This window comes from Dermacentor albipictus, chromosome 9 (genome assembly GCF_038994185.2).
Source record: "Dermacentor albipictus isolate Rhodes 1998 colony chromosome 9, USDA_Dalb.pri_finalv2, whole genome shotgun sequence".
In the NCBI taxonomy this organism is placed as follows: Eukaryota; Metazoa; Arthropoda; class Arachnida; order Ixodida; family Ixodidae; genus Dermacentor; species Dermacentor albipictus.
Window position 1 is genome coordinate 94,267,592 of NC_091829.1, and position 18,293 is coordinate 94,285,884.

At 46.5% G+C, this 18,293-nt stretch overlaps 1 protein-coding gene across 3 annotated transcripts in view; it reads right to left on the minus strand.

Moving 5' to 3' along the window:
- Positions 1–3,774: 3,774 nt before the first annotated feature.
- LOC139049500 (neprilysin-11-like) overlaps positions 3,775–18,293 on the minus strand; it is a 40,175-nt gene continuing 25,656 nt past the window's right edge. For 2 of the 3 annotated variants that reach the window (XM_070525017.1, XM_070525018.1), the window contains exons 7-9: positions 14,446–14,836; positions 6,722–7,045; positions 3,775–4,690 (exon numbers count right to left, since the gene is read on the minus strand). In XM_070525017.1, coding sequence (XP_070381118.1) covers positions 4,331–4,690; positions 6,722–7,045; positions 14,446–14,836 — 1,075 coding nt within the window. In that variant the 3' untranslated portion in view covers positions 3,775–4,330. Of the gene's footprint in view, positions 4,691–5,353; positions 5,419–6,721; positions 7,046–14,445; positions 14,837–18,293 lie in introns of all 3 variants that reach the window. The other variant, XR_011508345.1, reaches the window with a different exon arrangement.

The window sequence follows — 18,293 nt, forward strand, 5'->3', positions numbered from 1 at the left end:
GTACGTCGCTGGGCAGCTTCACAGCGTCGGGACTGAAGACCGTGGTGTTACGTCCCAGCTTGCCAAGTATGGCTCGGCCGCTGGGGTACCGGAGAGTCCGACAAACTGGGAAAACTCTTGGGCTTCGACGATTTCTTCGAACGTGTTGTGAATTCCCAAATTGAGGAGGTCTCTTGTGTGCGTTCGGATAGGAAGGCAGAGGGCAAGCTTGAAGACTCTTCTCATTAGTGCATTGATCTTGTTGCGCTCCGATACGAGCCAGTTGTGCATAGCCCCTGAATAAGCGAGGTGGCATAGCACGGAGGCGTGGATAATGCGGATCAGATTGTCTACCCTGATTCCGCGGTACCTGTTGGCGATTCTTCGGATCAGGCCGAGGGCGCTTTCGGTCTTGGAACAAATGCGTTTGAGGGCGGCTCCATTGGCCCCGTTCGACTGGATGAACATTCCTAGGACTCTGATAGTGTCTACCCGCGGTACTGGGGAGCTCTCGCCGGTGAATAACGTAATGTGGCTCTCTGTTGCTGGCTTCCAGGACCGGTGAGAACTGCCTCTGGACCTCTTCTTGTAGAGCAAGAGCTCGGATTTAGCGGGCGAGCACCTTAGCCCGGTGGGGATAAGATACCGCTCCGTCACATCGATGGCCTCTTGCAAAGCACCTTCGACCTGACCCTCACATCCGCTGGAGCACCAGATGGTGACGTAATCCTCGTAGATCTTGTGGTTAATGTTCGGGATTTTGTTCAAGGCCCTCGACAGGTTGATCAGGGAGTTGTTCCATGACCCATTTTAAACGCAACTCATCTAATGCCTGTAAGCGTCTCTTCAGGTTAACTTGGTTACCTTCGCAATTAAGTTATTGCGGAATAAATCGAACAATCATCGGCAAAATGTTTCATCTATTGTAAGCCTTTGCTTTAATAATTGCCCATAGCCGTCGCCAAAACAAAGGCAACTTATCATTCTTTTGGGTATGTTTTCCACCAACTAAGTGATACTAAGTGCTTTTGACCTACACAAAATCGCATGTACCCAGTGAACCACCGATATCCTATTAACATCTAGGTATGTTCCATTCGTCCACGTCTCGATCGACTTAACATCTAAAGGTCGTCCTACACTAACATGTACTTTGCAAATATCAAGTAGTCGATGTTTTACTCACGTTCATTCTAATTTAGAATTATCGTAGGATATAACTTAAAAAAAACGGCAGCTGGGTTGTTACTCCGCCATCCAATCACAGAAGCAAACAAAATCGTCGTCATGCGACAATTTCAAAATGGCGTCGTACCTGATACCTCCGGAGCGGAGCGTCTGCAGTCTTTTCATCGGTGGAAGCGATGAGGTGTGCAACAGACATGGACAAAGTGTGCGGAGTCTGAGCATTTCACCCTTCAAAAGTCCGTGGTACAGTTTTAGTCATGAAACTTCACTGCCAACTGAAGTGAAACTTGACGATAAATAGTTGCAGCAAAGCATGCGTTTTATTTCAGTTCACCGTTCTACTATAATAGACGAGTGAAAATGTGCAAAATTACGCGCTTATAGTTGTATTTCTGTGGTTACCACCTTACTTAGGTAACAGGGAAAATTTGAAGTACGAACTATTTGCAGCCTCGCGGAGGAACACTGGCTGGCGGTTATGAGGGCGGGGGAGGGGAGGGGGGGCTTCACTGCAGACTTAAGGTGTATCCGACCATAGACTCTTTATGGACATTACATACTGACATCGAATAGATGTATGCGCTACGTCATATCGGGTGGCTGCATTTTAGTTTTTATTGAAGATTGATTTAGGATACCATATCGGGTCGGGGTGTAATCAGCTTTGTGTTTATTTTTATGCGACATGACTTTTGAAAACGCTAATTCTCCTAGCTTTATTGCGCGAAATGTCATTCACATTGAACGTGGAACTTAAATATTGCGGAAGTAAAAAGTGGAACCAAAAGCTCAGGTTATACAGTGAATGCACGTCAAAAATTTTCAGATAATTATTGTTCCGAGAAACGGTAGCCCAGACGGGGCTATGGCGCGTTGCCCTGCTGATTGCTTGACGTCTAATGTATTTTGTAAACAAAATTGGACCACAAAAAATATTTGCTCCACAAATGAATAGCCTTTGCTTCCAGTTCCCTTTCCTTCCAGTTTCCATCAGATGTCACATATCAGAATGGTTTTTCATTTGTTCAAATTATAGTTGGGAACTATCATGTGTGCATCCAATGGATGCATTTATCTACTCTGCTTATTTTCTCATTCAATTTCATTTTTAAGCTTCAGTTAACCTAATAGGCTCAATGTGCCACGCGGGAGGTCCAGGAGAATGAGAACGCTGCGCTTCCCTGCCACGGGAATGTGCAATAATGTGTGCACGTGATGCATTTAATTTTGCTGTGTGGGTGTTCTGCCGCACAGTGTCTGCTGCAAACATTATCCTGAATTTGTTTTTGATAGTACGACTGATGTGGCACATACACGTACGACTCGCTAGTGTTATCTGAAAAACATGCCCTAAATGTTCTATAGACCTCGGCATGCCTTCAGTGAACATCTATAGGAGTTCACATACGCCCAGCTGCGATATCCTGACAACGTTACAGCAACATGATGTGGATGAGATTTAGCTTATTCATGGCATTTTTAATGTTTAGATAAATCTAGACATCTATAGGATGTGTGCAGTGTATAGAACATCATGTTCTATGGACGTCTATGTTACATAATTGGTTATGAGGGTACTAGCTGTTTCCTATTGTTAAAACGTGCAACGACGTTTGACTTACATACCAAGTTTCTGCAATGCCGTACGTTTCCTGAAAGTGGTCGGGCGTGGTGAGACATGCGACTGCTGTGTACAAAGACATCCAAATCGGTTGCACAAAGCAACCTGCCCATGCTTCTGAGGCAGTCTAGCAAAAAAAAAAGCATCGTTTCCATACAGGTGCACCTTCTAAAAAATGGATGGCACTCAGCCAATCAGAAATGTTCCAGGGTGATTCACGTAGGAAATAAACATTACTCTTCTTTGTGTTTTCATGCATTTCTAAGCACTTTGGCTTCTTGTGCATTGGCGTATACCTCAAGCTCGGTCTTGCAGATTTTGTCGCTGATGTGCTATAGATACTTGGCGCTTGTAATTTTATTTAACTGGCCTTTTTCCGATCTGAGGGGGACATACAACACCAACAATATACAAAACGAGGCGTGTCAGAAAAGCATGCTTCTCTGCACATAGAGTATTACTGCGGCGAAGCCAGCTTTAGGTCACCTTCAGGGCGACAGTTTTGCAATTTCCTACATTTCTGCAATCTCTTTGTATGCCTGTCTCTTTTTGACTGATTTGTTATAGCACATGCACACGCACGCACACACATACAGATTGCATGGCACAACGATAAAATAAAATGCCGTAGTCGCGGGTGACGGTTACAACCTCACTCACTGCTTTGGGAACACCTATTTTCTCGCGGCCAATACTTCAAGACCCCGATCGCGAGTATTATAAACATGTTATTGACAGGATAACACTGTTTTTCAGAAGCTCTGATCCTAAAATTTCGCACTCCATAGCTCTGGTGCAGCTCCGCCATTTAAAGAAATAAGCGGCGCCAGCAAGCAAGCAAGCAAGGAAGCAAGCAAGCAAGCAAGCAAGCAAGCAAGCAAGCAAGCAAGCAAGCAAGCAAGCAAGCAAGCAAGCAAGCAAGCAAGCAAGCAAGCAAGCAAGCAAACAACCAAACCAACAAAATAAAAGTTAGGTGGTACAGACAATGTATGATCGAAATCAGATTTTTTTTTTTAATACTTGGTCCTGTAGGCCAAGCCATGTATTGTTCAATCGGTGATGACATCACACATCGTAGCGCCGTAGGATTACCAGCTACCGCTAACAATTGAATAGCGACAATGATATTGGTGGCATGCGAATGAAAGAAACGTCCCTTCTCCGGCCAAGAAAAATCATAAGAGATAAAGCACCAAAGAAGACAATAAAATGTCCGGCAAACATTATGTGCAGCTGAGAAATGGGCTAATTATATACGCGATAACCTTCAAGACCTAATTACAATGGCCGAGCAAAATGAGATCAATACGGTTAACTAAAGAGTCTAAGAGATAAAGAAACTTTCGCGAAACGAACGCCCGCTGAGCACTCTGGTCGCGTAAATCGAACGCGCATTGGTCCAACTGACGAGCATCAAAACGGCCTGTAACAAAAGATATTAAGAAAGCGAGGAGAAAAAGTACCGAAACCCGGGCAAACCTCCCGATTATATCGACAGTAAAAATACGGTAATTAGGCTAGGAAAAAAACACGAAGCGGAAGTCAATGGTCCATAGGTTCCGGAAAGCAGCTGTTCGTCGCGTCGGCCGCCATGACGCTCTTCGCGGGGCAGTCGAACGCGCGGCCGAACTCGGCGTAGTTCATGAGGGGCAGGTTGCAGCGGTCGCGCAGTGGCAGCCCGGAGGTGGCGGCGCCTCGCGGCAGCGACACGCCGCACAGCTGGAAGCAGTGGGCGGCGAAGAAGAGCCGCTGCAGGCCCTTGGCGTCGTCGGCCCGGCCGGAGTAGAAGGGTCCGCTCCACTCGGCGTCGTCGCCATCGGTCGCCTTCCGGGTGTCGTTGTCGTCCAGCTTGGCGAGGAAGGCGGCGTGCGCCACGCGGAGTCCCACGGTGTTAGCCAGCACCTGCGGGGGTACGGGTCATTTGACCCGAATGTTTTAATACCGAACCAAAGGGGGGACTATGAGAAGTGAAATTTAGCTGAGTTTGTAAGAATTTGTACTTGACAAAGCGCAAAAGTACAAGCACACCAAGTAGTTACGCGCGGGCTTACGGCAGTCGCATCGCACCCACAGAGGGACACAGAGGGACAAAGAGGGGACACAGAGGGGACGCAGAGGGTCACGAAGGAAGATACCTTTACGCGCTGTGGTTGCTTAGTCGCTTTGGTGTTGGGCTGCTAAGCACGAGGTCGGGGGATTGAATCCCGGCCACGGCGACCGCAATTCGATGGGGGCGAAATGCGGAAACACTCGTGTACTTAGATTTAGGTGCGCGTTAAAGAACCCCACGTGGTCAAAATTAATCCAGAGTCCCCCACCACGGTGGCCCTCACAACCAGAAAGTGGTTTGGGCACGTAAAACCCCATAATCTATTTTTTTAAGGAACCCTTTTCCAACACAGCAGGTGAACAAGAACTTCCGAAAGGTGTGTAAGAAGGCAACCAAGGTGAGAGCCTGTGCTGTCGAACTGCTCAAGAATCTCTCGCTAGAGAAATTAGCGAGCGATATGAGGCAAAGCACTGGACTATTGATGGAAGCGTTCTTCTCCACAAAAACACACGAACCTGAGGTTCCGTTTAGAGCAATAGTACCGGTGAGGAACACTTGGCTGTACTAGGTGTCAGGGTTCCTGCGGAAACATTTGGAATCTTTGCATGTTAAGGACCCTTTATTTTCTTTGCTCTGCTTCTGTTGTAGAGTTCTATGGACCAAGAGAACCTTGTAGGCTGCAGTGCCTTTAACAATGACGTAGACGAACTATACCATGCCCCACGACCCCTTGACGCCGAGCGTAAGAGCGAACTCAAGAGTGAGGTGGCTTATACCTCGCGACGTGGTGTTTCGACGGAAGGTTTCTTGGAGTTGCTGTCTTTTTTATCTCCGCTCTAGTTTCATTTCCTGAGAAGGGAGTGTCAATGCGTTGGTCCTGGGTTCGATCCCCAGACAAGGAGGAATTTTTTTTCCAATTGCAAAGTTTTCCTTCCAAGAGACCCGCGCGGATTTCACTTGGTAGTTTCGTAATACTTGAAGAGAGAGTTTTGTTTCCGGGCCCTAATTGTACTCGAGGGCTACTGCGAAGCTAATGTGCCACGTAAAATATCACGTCAGTTCTTTTGTTTCTAACTTTACATCTCCCCATGCATGTATTGCAAGTATTCACATCCATCACTCAGTGTCATAATCTTATGCAGCGTATACCTTGAAGTGTCCATAGCCGGTTCATTTAAGCTCCTTCAAAGCCGATTTACCTTATCTAGTCAATTTATCTTAAGAGCGTTCGTGGCTCTTTGGCCGTTTCTGGCACAGGTCGGCAGAATGAGAGGACGCTTACTTACATGTTAACTCTACAATAATTTCTCAGGCTACGTGCTCACTCGTGCTCATGTGCGCTCACATACTCATCGGCACTAACGCGCCTAGTCATGCTCACCCGCGTTCACTCGGGTTCATAATCGCTTCCGCTCACACTTACTAGCACGCGTACCACTCACGTTCGTACTCGAATCAAGTCCCCGTCCACCGGCACTCACTCCATCACATACACACTCACGTCCACTCACACTCAACGAAAATCACTCCCGTCCATGCTCACGTGCGCCAAAAGCTCACCGTCCCCCACTCCCTTTCGTATGTACATCCGCTCACACCATACGTCACCCACCAGTGATCTATATCGCAAACCTGTGAAGCGGGCGTAAAGCCAGTGTTATTCAGCGTTCGCGTGAGTGAGTAAACCGTTACTCAAATGATATTGCGCAACAAAAAACGACACGGACGTAAGAGAAGATGACACACTAAGCGCTTGGTGTGTCGTCTTCTCTTACGTCCATGTCGTTATTTGTCGGGCGATATAATTTGAGTACTGGATTACCCACTTTCCCGGAATGCTGCACTCATTGAGTATAGCGCAACATCGTCATCATCCTTCGCACCTCGTTGGTCTGGTCGTAGGACAGCGAGCCACTCTCGTGTGCCGCAATCTTCGCGCCGACGCATGCCAGGGTGGCCTTGCGGGCGCTCAGGCTGTCCTCCGAGAACCAGCCCGCGTCGCCCAGCCTGCGCCCCAGCACGTCGTACGCGCCCACGGACGGGTCCAGCGACTGCGACAGCAGCGACCCCACGAGGCTTCCGATGGCGCCGTAGTTGACGGCGCTGGGCACGCCTTCCACCAGGAACGGCGAGAACAGCATCGCCGGAGTCACCAGAACCTCCAGCCGGACGGGGTCCAGCATCGCGTTCGGTTCCGAATCGAGCACCTGTGATTGTAGTTATAAGCAAAGTCATCATCGTTGATTGTTAATTATCACGATTATCGACATCAATGTGATAACACAGCTAGACCCGGTGCTCTCTGAGTATACTTAACAACACCCAATAAAAAAACAATATACATACAAATAGAATCTGTATACATTACGTTCAATCACGCAGTGGGGTTCTGATTCAGGAAGCGGGCATTTCTGCGTACATCCTCCAAGTATACGTATGAACTCTCTGACGTCGGGCAGCCCGAGCTCATAAAAAGAAAACAGAAAAAAAAGCAGTCACCAAATTCACAAATTTTTTGACAGTAACACTGTTTGCTAGTCTACGGCCCTTTTGATATGGTTGGTTGTAACCTTCTCGTAAGGGAAGTTCTAGCGTAAGAACACTTCTGCGCATACGGGCCCGTATGTTCTCCACTTCAGGGGGGAAAGCAACAAACACGACTCACTTCGTCGATGTCTCTCGACTGCAGTTAAGACCACATTAAATGATATCAAGATGCACTCTAAGCTACGATTGGGCCGAGTTCACAAGGATTTTCGTTCTTAACTGCAGTTTGCCATGGGCCAGACGCCATCGCTCACGATTGGCTGACAGCTTCCTGCATGAGGAGCTTCACCTATAGGATCGCTTTTGTTACTGCGGGCAGGACCCAAACCAAAGGTATGCGATTAGAGGGTTCTGACACCAGCCGAAATTGTAGCTGCGGCGATATACTGTTATACGCCGATATATATTATACGGCGATATACGCATGCGTCATTATACGAATACTTGAAATTGTATAATAAGTTTATATGTCAGCAATGTGCTTGATTCACGCGCAAAATTAAGTGAATTTACTAATTAACTATTCAATTTTGCTGTATTAACTAAACACATTTTGCTGGTTTGTTCTTCACTTATGTATATGCTTCATTTACCCGCTCCCCTCTTTATTACCTCGGGCTTGAGAGTGCAAAAAAAAAGAATATTTCAGAATGGGCGCTACTGTCTCAGCAAAACCTCTCAGTAAATATTTCCTGGGTACGCCCCTGACTATGAGGCCCAGAGTTCCTTTGAAAGGCTGCCCGGAAAACTGTATTCGATTGGGCCGCCATCGCCATCTGAAGACTATGTTTAGGACTTTTGTTTTTCTTTGCTACTTTAGAGAAAAGAGGATAACCAAAATCCTACGCTTAACAATTGTGGGGTTTTACGTGCCATATTCACGACATAATTATGAGGCACGCCGTAATGGGGGAATACGAATTAATTTCGACCACCCTGTGGTTATTTGACGTGCAACCAATGCACGGTTCAGGGGCCTTTTGGCATTCGGCTCCCCCCGTCGAAATGCAGCCGCCGCGGCCGGGATTCGATCCCGCAACCTCGGACATAGCAGCGCAACACCAAAGCCACTACGCGGCCACGACGGGTAATCCTTAGCTTCGTATGCCAGCGCCGAGGCCAGCACCACAGCGTCTACCGGGGTTTTCTGTATACAATTACGTTTTAATCCGTCGGACATACTTATCCTGTTGCAACCGCTTGCAGGTGTGACCACCATCGCAAAGTTCAGGGTGCGCATTGGTCTCTCGTTGTCTTCAGCATCAAATTTTGTATTCAAATTATTAAACCTGCGAACTGTGGTATAAAGTTTGTAAACAGGGATAAGGTGCCTCAGAAAGGCTGGCCAACGTTTCGATAGGAGGACCTATCTTCGTCAAAGGCGGCCTCGTCATCCTCGGCGTGTTAGTTTTAAAGGGTTAGTGCAGTGACGTCACGTGCGGGTGTTGTCGCTGGCGGCTGGTTTTAAAGAGAGAGATTACCAGAGCCAGTACTACAGCCTTTACTGTTATCTAACACTTAAGGCTGTACCAGCTCTAGGAACACTCCCACCACACCATGGTGCAAACTGGCAAACAACATTACATAATGCCTCACTTTCACTTTTGAATATCCTCAAAGAACACTGCGAAGAGCAAATCGAAACTTTTAGCCACAGACTTCGGAACATAACCCTGACACCAGATGAGAAGAGAGATTTAGAACATTACGACGAAAAACAATCTAGAAAATTGGTTCAAAAACAAAGGAAAAAAGCAAATTTTAAATCAATAAACAACCTTCCAGCCAAACAGCCACCACACGCAGACAAGAGGGACCTCGAGCTTAGAAGTACCAGACAGGAAGGAAACTTCCACAGAACTAAACCGCTCCAATGTTATAGACATTTCAAAAACATTAAGTCAAAAAGAAATAGACGTACTCAGCAAGGGCCTAAACTTTTGCCCCACGAACAACAAAATAAATGAATTCGAGCTTCACAAGGACCTCTCAGAATTCTCCCGACGAATGCGTATCCGACACTTTCTTGCAGACACACCAGACACCGGGACGACACCACTTAGAGCCCAATCCACTTGGACTTCCGAACCAGAACAAGCCATAGAGCTTGACATATACCTTAAAACTGTCACTAAAGAAATTATAAGCCAATCCAAGACATCTAAGCGACATAAAAACATAACTGCGTCGGAGAGTCATATCATTTCAAATCTGAGTTGCCGGAATGACATTGTTATTAAGGAAGCAGATAAGGGTGGAAGTATAGTTATTTGGCCAATAGAAGAATACAAGCACGAGGCTTACAGACAACTAAACAACCCAGAACATTACCGCAAACTAGATAACGATCCGACATTGTCCTACACAGTGACAATTACCAACAGGCTGAAATCACTTTTGGCTGATGAATTGATAACACCGTCAGAATACAAATTTCTTAAACCAAGCAACAAAACTGCCGGGCGTTTCTACCTCCTTCCGAAAATTCATGAAATTCCATCCGCTGAACTATACACTGCTATTATCCCAGGCCGTCCGATAGTATCAAACAACTCCCCGACAGAGAGCATCTCCACATTCCTTAACCACTACCTTGATGACTTGCCAAAAGCACTTCCGTCATTTGTACAAGATACGCCCCACCTGCTGAGAATCACAGAAGACATTAATACTAAAGGCACACTACCCCACAACACAATTCTCGCAACACTAGACGTCACGGCGCTGTACACCAACATTCCTATCCCTGATGGTTTATCTTCGATAAAAGAAACGCTGTCTAAACACAATGCACAACACTCTACTGAAGTCTACTTGTCTCTCCTTGAGTTAGTTCTAACACATAACTAATTCGAATTTGAAGAGAGTTACTACCTACAGATACATGTTACAAGCATGGGTACGCCTTTTGCACCAACCTACGCGAACATATTTATGGGGATTCTAGAAACAGATTTCCTATCGCGCTGCACTACCAAGCCCCACACATACCTACGATACATAGACGACATACTCATAATCTGGGGACATGGTCAAGACAGTCTAGATAAATATGTAGCCTTTCTAAATTCTGTTCACCCAACAATAAAATTCACATCAGAATCCTCAACTGAGCGCATAAACTTTCTGGACACAACAATATACATTGACAATGGTGAGCTAAAGACAACGCTGTATAGGAAACCTTTCGACAAACAACAGTACTTAGAATATACCAGCCACCATCCCAGACATTGCAAACAAGGCATCTTTAAAGGCCAAGCCACACGACTACGTCGCATTTGCGTTGAAAACCAAGACTACATAGATAGACTCGATCACCTTAAAGAAACGCTATCAAACAGGAACCACCCAAACACTGACCTTCAAAGAGCCTACATCGCTGCAACCAAACTTGATCGAGCCGAGGTCCTCAAGCCCCGCCCGAGGATCACAAGAACAACAACGCCTCTTCGTACTACTAAATTCTCAAACGCACTCCCAAACGTGAATAACATCCTAAGTAAATACTACCCAATTCTCACCAGCAACCAGAAACTTAAGAAGATTTTTCCCGACCCTCCCAGAGTAGCCTACAGACGCAACACTAATTTTAAAGATGTTCTTGTGCACGCCAAACTACAGAAAAAGAGGAAGTTGGGACCCAATCCCTGTGGCCGCCCCAGGTGCTCTACATGCAAACACATTCAATCTACTACTACAGTAAAAAGTACAGCGTCGAATAACACACACAAGGTAACTTCGGCTTTCACCTGCACATCAAGCAACGTACTCTACTGTCTAGAATGCGCCGCTTGTACCAATTCAATACATAGGTGAGACTGGACAACAAATTAATACAAGACTCAATGGTCACCGCGCGGACACAAAACACAATTTACCCAAGGCAGTAGCCAGCCACTTTAATGAACATGGTCATATATTTGACAAAGCAAGGCTCTATATACTACAAGCAAATTTCCGTTCCCCTCGCGAAAGGAAGTATACGGAATCATACCTCATACACAAGTTTAATTGCCTACACCCGACAGGAATTATTTTGGCACGCGGCAACTTTAAAATCTTTATCTTTAAAAGCAGTAATTTAAATCTGAAACTCTCATATCATCAACCAAGACACAAAACACATTAGGCCACCAGCTAACTTTACTTCTTAACCTCCCCTACTCTTCCATTTCGAAAAATTTTTTTCCTGCCTACTACTCAATTTAATGTACTCTTTCAGGTTTTTACGTCTATACCAACTGTACGACCCCTTCTTCCATGTACACTTGCCCCCGGCCGCTTCTGCGCGCGTCACCCTCCTGTTTGTTATTCCGGTTTCGGTCCCCCTCTCCCTTCTCTTCCCCCCCTTTTTTAAATCTATTTTTTTGAAACCCCTTCACCAACACATTCCGAAGTCAATATGCCTTTTTCAGCGCCTCAACCCAGAGTATCGCCATTTCTGGATGCAGCCGTAACGACACCTACGATGAGCGACTGGGGCAGTGCCCCTTGAAAGACCATGCCGCTGCCTTTCAGTCACCCGATACATCGCACCGCAGACTCCTCGTCACGATATTGATTATTTCAGAATTACTCGACGTATTGCTGCTATGCTCCTCAACTCACTTTCAACTCATGTTTTTTTGTGTGTGTCTGTTTCTCTCTATTTTTTTGTCTTTTGTGTTACTCGCGCACTGTTAAGAATGGCGAGCTGCAATGCAGGATTGCCACCCAGTTACGACCGGGGAACAAGACGCGCATCCCCCACTCTCCGTCGCGTCAGCTAGGAGGCGTTCGATGAAGCGGGCTTTGTGCTGACACCGCCGCCATCGTCTAGCCTAATCGCTGTTGTGACGGAACGAGTTTGGCGGGCGAACTATTGTGCCCGAACTCCCCAGAGCGGACCTGATCTGCTACGCGTGGGCGAGCTGCCGCGGGAAAGCCGTTTTTTGTTGCTTCCCACGCGCCGAGCGGGATGCAGGACAACGAGCTACCCAGAATGGCTCCGAGCTACCCGGAACGGCTCCCCTCGGACGTCGGCTCCGGACATGGGAATGTGTGTGCCTTTGTGTGCGTAGGCCGTCCTGCGGGAGGCGGCTAGTTTTGCGATGAAGCACGAACGTTCGCCGCCTTGTATCGCCGGCGGACCGAGTGTTTAAAAACTGCTGTGGTGCGAATGCTGGACACACTTCTCTTGAGCAGTCATGTTGGACATTTTTTTTTCTTAAGCAGTCATGTTAGACTGATGCACTTTTCTCAAGCAGTCATGTTAGACTGATTTAAATACTGTAAATAAACCCATATTCCTCGTTCTCGATGAGAAGCAGTTCTTCCCTTCATCAACGTCCTCAGCGTGGATAAGTTGGACGACGGCATGGGCCAGCTACCTTCGAATTCATGCCGCACTCCAATCTTGACAACGGATCACGAGCGACGGGATTGAGCCCCCAATCCTGACAGCACTGACCACTTAACCGGCCGTTCTAATGCCTCAAAAACATGCCGCCAATGACTCCCCCTGAATACCTCCTAACCTTCCGCATCCCCAACACGCTCCCAAGCCCCCGTAGTTCTTACAAATTTCATTTTTCGATTTCTTTTTCTTTCACTCTCCCTCCCCCCCTTTTTTTGTCTGTCTTGGTGCCACCCTGGCTTCCCCCACCCCTTTTTTTTCTGCTTCTATTTCTTTTCTTTTCTCCCGCGTGCCCACTCTCACGCTCTTGTCCCCTCGTCTTGGGAATGAAGCTCACAGACGTCGGATGACAGCGCTTGTTTCCTCTGGTAATCTCTCTCTTTAAAACCAGCCGCCAGCGACAACACCCGCACGTGACGTCACTGCACTAACCCTTTAAAACTAACACGCCGAGGATGACGAGGCCGCCTTTGACGAAGATACGTCCTCCTATCGAAACGTTGGCCAGCCTGTCTGGGGCACTTCATCCCTGTTTACAAACTTTATACCACAGTGTGCTATTCCACCTGTCAGCCCCTTTCTTGTTTTTGGAAACCTGCGAACTATGTTTCCTTACTTGGGGGGAGAAGGGAGACGATGGAGGGATGGCGGAGAATGGGCTCATTTCATTTTGCACCGAGTCTTAGCCTGTGCCCGTATGAGTAGAGATTAATTTTTCAATATAATGCTTTCAATCACTCGTCACCGTGAGTTCCTAGTCCCGGCAGTAAGGGAGGCGCGGCAGTGCGAAAACCCATGACGAATATGGTCAAAGCAATAGAAATGTATGTAGAAATCTATATATGTATATATACCTATCTATACAAATCTAATCTAACCTCGCGGTAACAACGTTATTGTTCTAGTACTAACTCCTGATTCCCAAGTTAATTACTCGAATGCAAATAATGAATGGATTCAGTGACCATAAAATAGTTATTTTTACTTTCAATTAAGGTAGCCTAACTGTCTGCTTTTGATAAAATATATCTGGGACTACAACAAAGCTAACTTCAATGAAATTAAAGTTGAACTTGCTGCGTTTCTTCCAACACTTCACTAGGCTGGCCAAATTAAGAACCTTTGAACACAACTGGCCATCGTACAAACGATAGATTCTATCGCTGATGGAAAAGTGCATGACTCTCGTGCGCATTCGCGGGCATTCCGATAAGCGCTGGTTTTCAAACACGCTGCGCGAACTTCTTTGAACAACAACAACAAAAAAAAACAGCCTGTTTTCCGAGAACCCAAAGAGCTAAACTCGTCACAAAAGTGGGAAAATTGCTTGGAGACTTTGCGCAAATACACCTGTATTTTAAAACAAACTAAGCGTAAATTTTACCACCAGGATCTGTTGAATACCCTTCATGATTACCCTTTCCGAGGGGGGGAGTGTGTGTGTGTGTGTGTGTGAGTCATGTGAGTGTGTCTTTGCGCTCTTGAACTTGTGCCGAGATGAATTGCCAACTATAGTCTGGCTAAAAAGTTACACCAGCATCTAATCCCGCACTGGCCGATCTGCCTTACTTCGCGAAGGTCTCGCACAGACCACTAGCGCCGGCAGACCCCCGTGGTGGTTTTCGTAGGAAAACTGCATCGCGCAGGCCGCGGTCATGGCACCTGCAGCTCCGGGTCGCCCACGTCCAGGTTCGGCGCGGCGCTGCCCCTGCGCAGGTGCTCGGCGAGGCGTCGGCGGCCCAGTTGCAGCGTGTGTATGAGCCACGCGGCGAAGGGCGAGCCGGCGCTGGGCGCCTTGACGTGACCATAGCGCGCCTTGAGGTTGTCCTTGACCGCGGCGCGGCCCAAGAGCAGGCGGGTTCGCTGCAGTCGCTGCCTGGCGCGCTCCGCCGTCTCCGCGTCCGCCATCCAGCCGCCGCCGGCGTCGAGCTGGTCGAACGCCGCGTTGAACACGTCGCGAGCCAAGGCGTCCACCGCATCGTGCTTGAGGCCCAACAGGTTGCGGAAGGTCAGGTCGGCCCAGGCGCGCGGCGTGAGGCCCACCACCTCTCGCCTGTACACGTGACCCACGAGCTCCGTCTCAGTCTTTTAAATATATATATATATATATATATATATATATATATATATATATATATATATATGTATATATATATATATATATATATATATATATATATATATATATATATATATATATATATATATATATATATATATATATATATATATATATATGCGAAGAGTCTCAGCGCACTCGCTTGCCCTTGAGGAGTTCATAACTCGAAGGCCCGCTCAGTGGCGTTCAATTGGACGCTAATGCTTTCGCATTCACAACTCGTAAGAACTGCTTAGCTGTCCTCGGAATTTTTGTTTTTGCTTTAAGTGAGCAGCTTTTTTTAGGCCCTCTCCACCGCTTTCGTGATTCTCGGTGGCGTATGACCTTCACCGCCGATGCAAAGGTCACGTGCTCTAGCGCAGCCGAGTTACGAAGCGTTTTCACCGCCGAACGCCAACTATTATAGCTATTTGACACGCACGTGGCGTCGTCGTTCGAGAGTTTTGGCGCATCTGAAGGTTTGCGTGCTGCGAAGGAACGCTCGGGAAAGAGAAACCTCCCCTCCTCCCTCTGACCGTGTGGCGGCGACGGGAAAGGAGGTTTGGGAATAGCCTATCGCGCTTCGGCGCTCGCGTCACTGCATGGAGACAACGCAGGCATGACGAATTGGCTTGCACGTATAGCCGCCTATATATACTCGTACTACAGATGCGGTGCTTGGCGGCTGTGTTCTTAACGGAACAATGCAATGAAAGAACAAGTGCTTCCTAAATATCCTTACTTCAGCAAATGTACGCTTAAAAGCACATTAATCCTCTTGCAAAGAGCTTTCTTCAAGCATTAAGCTATTCGCTTACACTGACAATCATCGTCGATCGTTGTTGCACAATTTTTCGTCATTGTCAGTATACCATGTATACTGGCAGCATACGTGCCAATACAGGAGTCGCTTTTGTTAGGTACAAGGTAAAACAAAACAGCAAATTATTTTTAAAAAAGTGTTTGCATGGACTAAGGTATAAAACTGAATCGTAAAGACATGCATGCACGAAAGGCTCAAAACAACATAACGCAAATGAGCCCGCGAGTACTTTCGTGCACAACAGCATAATTACAGAAAGACATTTGATGGCATTCTTAAGCGAATGATCTCACTCACTCAATTTAACAATACTACATTTAACAGTGCAGCGTCCAATTCAGTTGCATTATTATGCCTTATGATGTTAAGACTACCGGTTCGTCTTGCGCAACCACAGTTTTAACAAGCAACAAAATAAAAAAAAACAATTCTGATATGTATCTTAAAAGTGTGATGTTCTTGGCGGGCTTTGTACGTTAATGCGAACTATCTAGTGCTAAATATCTTGAAATATCTGCTTTGAAACAGCCTTCCATGGAATACCAAAAAAAAAAACAAATATACGTGAAACAAAAAAGTTGAACGCCATTTGACAAAAATCAACTCATCCAAGGAGACACAAAAGAGAAAAATTAGTTTAGACGTGTATTAATTCACTCATTCAGACGTACGAATGATTTTTACGTTGTTGTGTGGGAAGGGGTGGCCATAAGGCAACCAAATGCCTGATAATGTGCCAAAACTCGACCTAACCACCAAAGTGCCCCACGCGCATCACAATTAACTATTAACATAATGGTTATGAAAGAAGCACACATAATTTTGCACTTATAGATAAAAAAATATTACAATGTAAGAGTACCATTAGACCGCATTTCACAAACTTCTCGCAGAAATGAAATTACAAAGCCTTCATCGCAACAAAATCGTCATAAACACTTCAAAAGAACAACGAGATAGTGGCACATTAATCAGTGTTCAGCTGGATTAGCAAATTACGCTTCTACTGCACCAAAAGTGTCACCGCCCCCATTAGAGGAGTCCAGATGAGCTAAACAAACGCAAAAATGAAAGACGGCTGGCAACATTGCCGTGAACTTGGCACACGACCTTGCTGTCACGTCGTGGATGTTGTTCATGACCCATAGTTTTTATTTATCCGTAAAGGTGGACTACGCCGTATTCTATAGGAGCGAAAGACTGAGCTTAGCGAGTTTCGGGAACATATACAGTGCCACAGCTAGCAGCCCAAATACGAAAAACATGCTCTTAAATCCATGCAGACACACTGAAGCACCGGCGCTAAGGAATTGGCTCTGCCCGCTTTGTCTGAGCACGCAAAAAGTCTCCCTGTGCCCTCCGAACCTCGCATCACAACTCACGAGGAGAAGCCAGCACAGTAGAATCCTGTTAACTCAACCCTTTGGGACAACAAGATTTAGTCGAATTATCCAAAAGGTCGAATGAAAAAACTCATTCAATGGAGCAAATTCAAATGTCTTTTTATTGCCTGAAGTAGCCTGTCATGTCTTTTTTCCTTGTTATTCAAGTGCGACTCGACCAACCAGCACGAGGTGAAGAGCGCCGACATGTTTAAGCGTTGCTTCAGCGTGACACGACACGGAAACAGGCAGGGATGACTGGCTTCACAGGCGGAGAAAGCGTCGGTCGTCTGAACAGAAAGCAAGATCTAAAGAAAACAAAATTGCTTCACCCCTACCGGAGCATTAGCACAGTCTCTCGAATCTCTTGTGTTTTCAAGATGGTGAGCGTTGCGAGCATGAAAGGACGTTGGGCGAGGCACGTGGAGGTCGAGTTAACCGACATCGCATGCTCTCGAGTCCGAATTAAACGGGTGTTCCTTCCATAGCGATGTGAGGTTTTCCGCCAGGGATTTCCATCACGTTCAAGGTAAGTCAAAAGTTGAATTAACCAAATTTGAATTATTACACGCCAGCTGTACCAGGATAGAGAACTGGGCGAGTTGAGGCTTCGATGCGTAATTGTAAGTGGTGCAAGAAAGACCGGAGAACGAAAAATTCCAGGCACACAAATGCGCACTCCAAACCAAAATTTTGACGAATGCAGACACACTCTCTTCTATACGAGCCCTGGTCCCATGATTTCGATGCGTGGGAGCAGTGCGAGAGGGCGAGAGAGATCATGAAATAACAAGGCAAGATAGCCGGAAAGAACGGCAGTTAACATGGTCTCCTAGACCCCCGAAGATACCAAATAAAAACGAAATCCACTCTTGTATATAGTGGTACGAGAGGAGCAATATAATCTGACATGCGATGAACGTGGAATGCCTCCGCAATTTCCCCCGCGAGCTGATCTGTGTGGTTCAATAACTGGGCATTTTTGAGTATAGCAAAACTGTCGCTTGATACAATGAAGTGCATGGGGGTTTGAGTTTTCAGCCCATTTCAAAGCTTTTGCGCATCCAGTCTTTCTCGTGGTCCCGCGTATTTTTTCCGTTTTTCCCTTCGAAATTTAACATTGATAGCCCCTTGTAATATCTCAGCGCCTGCCATAATGAACGAAAGGCCGTGAATCGGACATAGCGACGAAAGGAAATAACTTCAG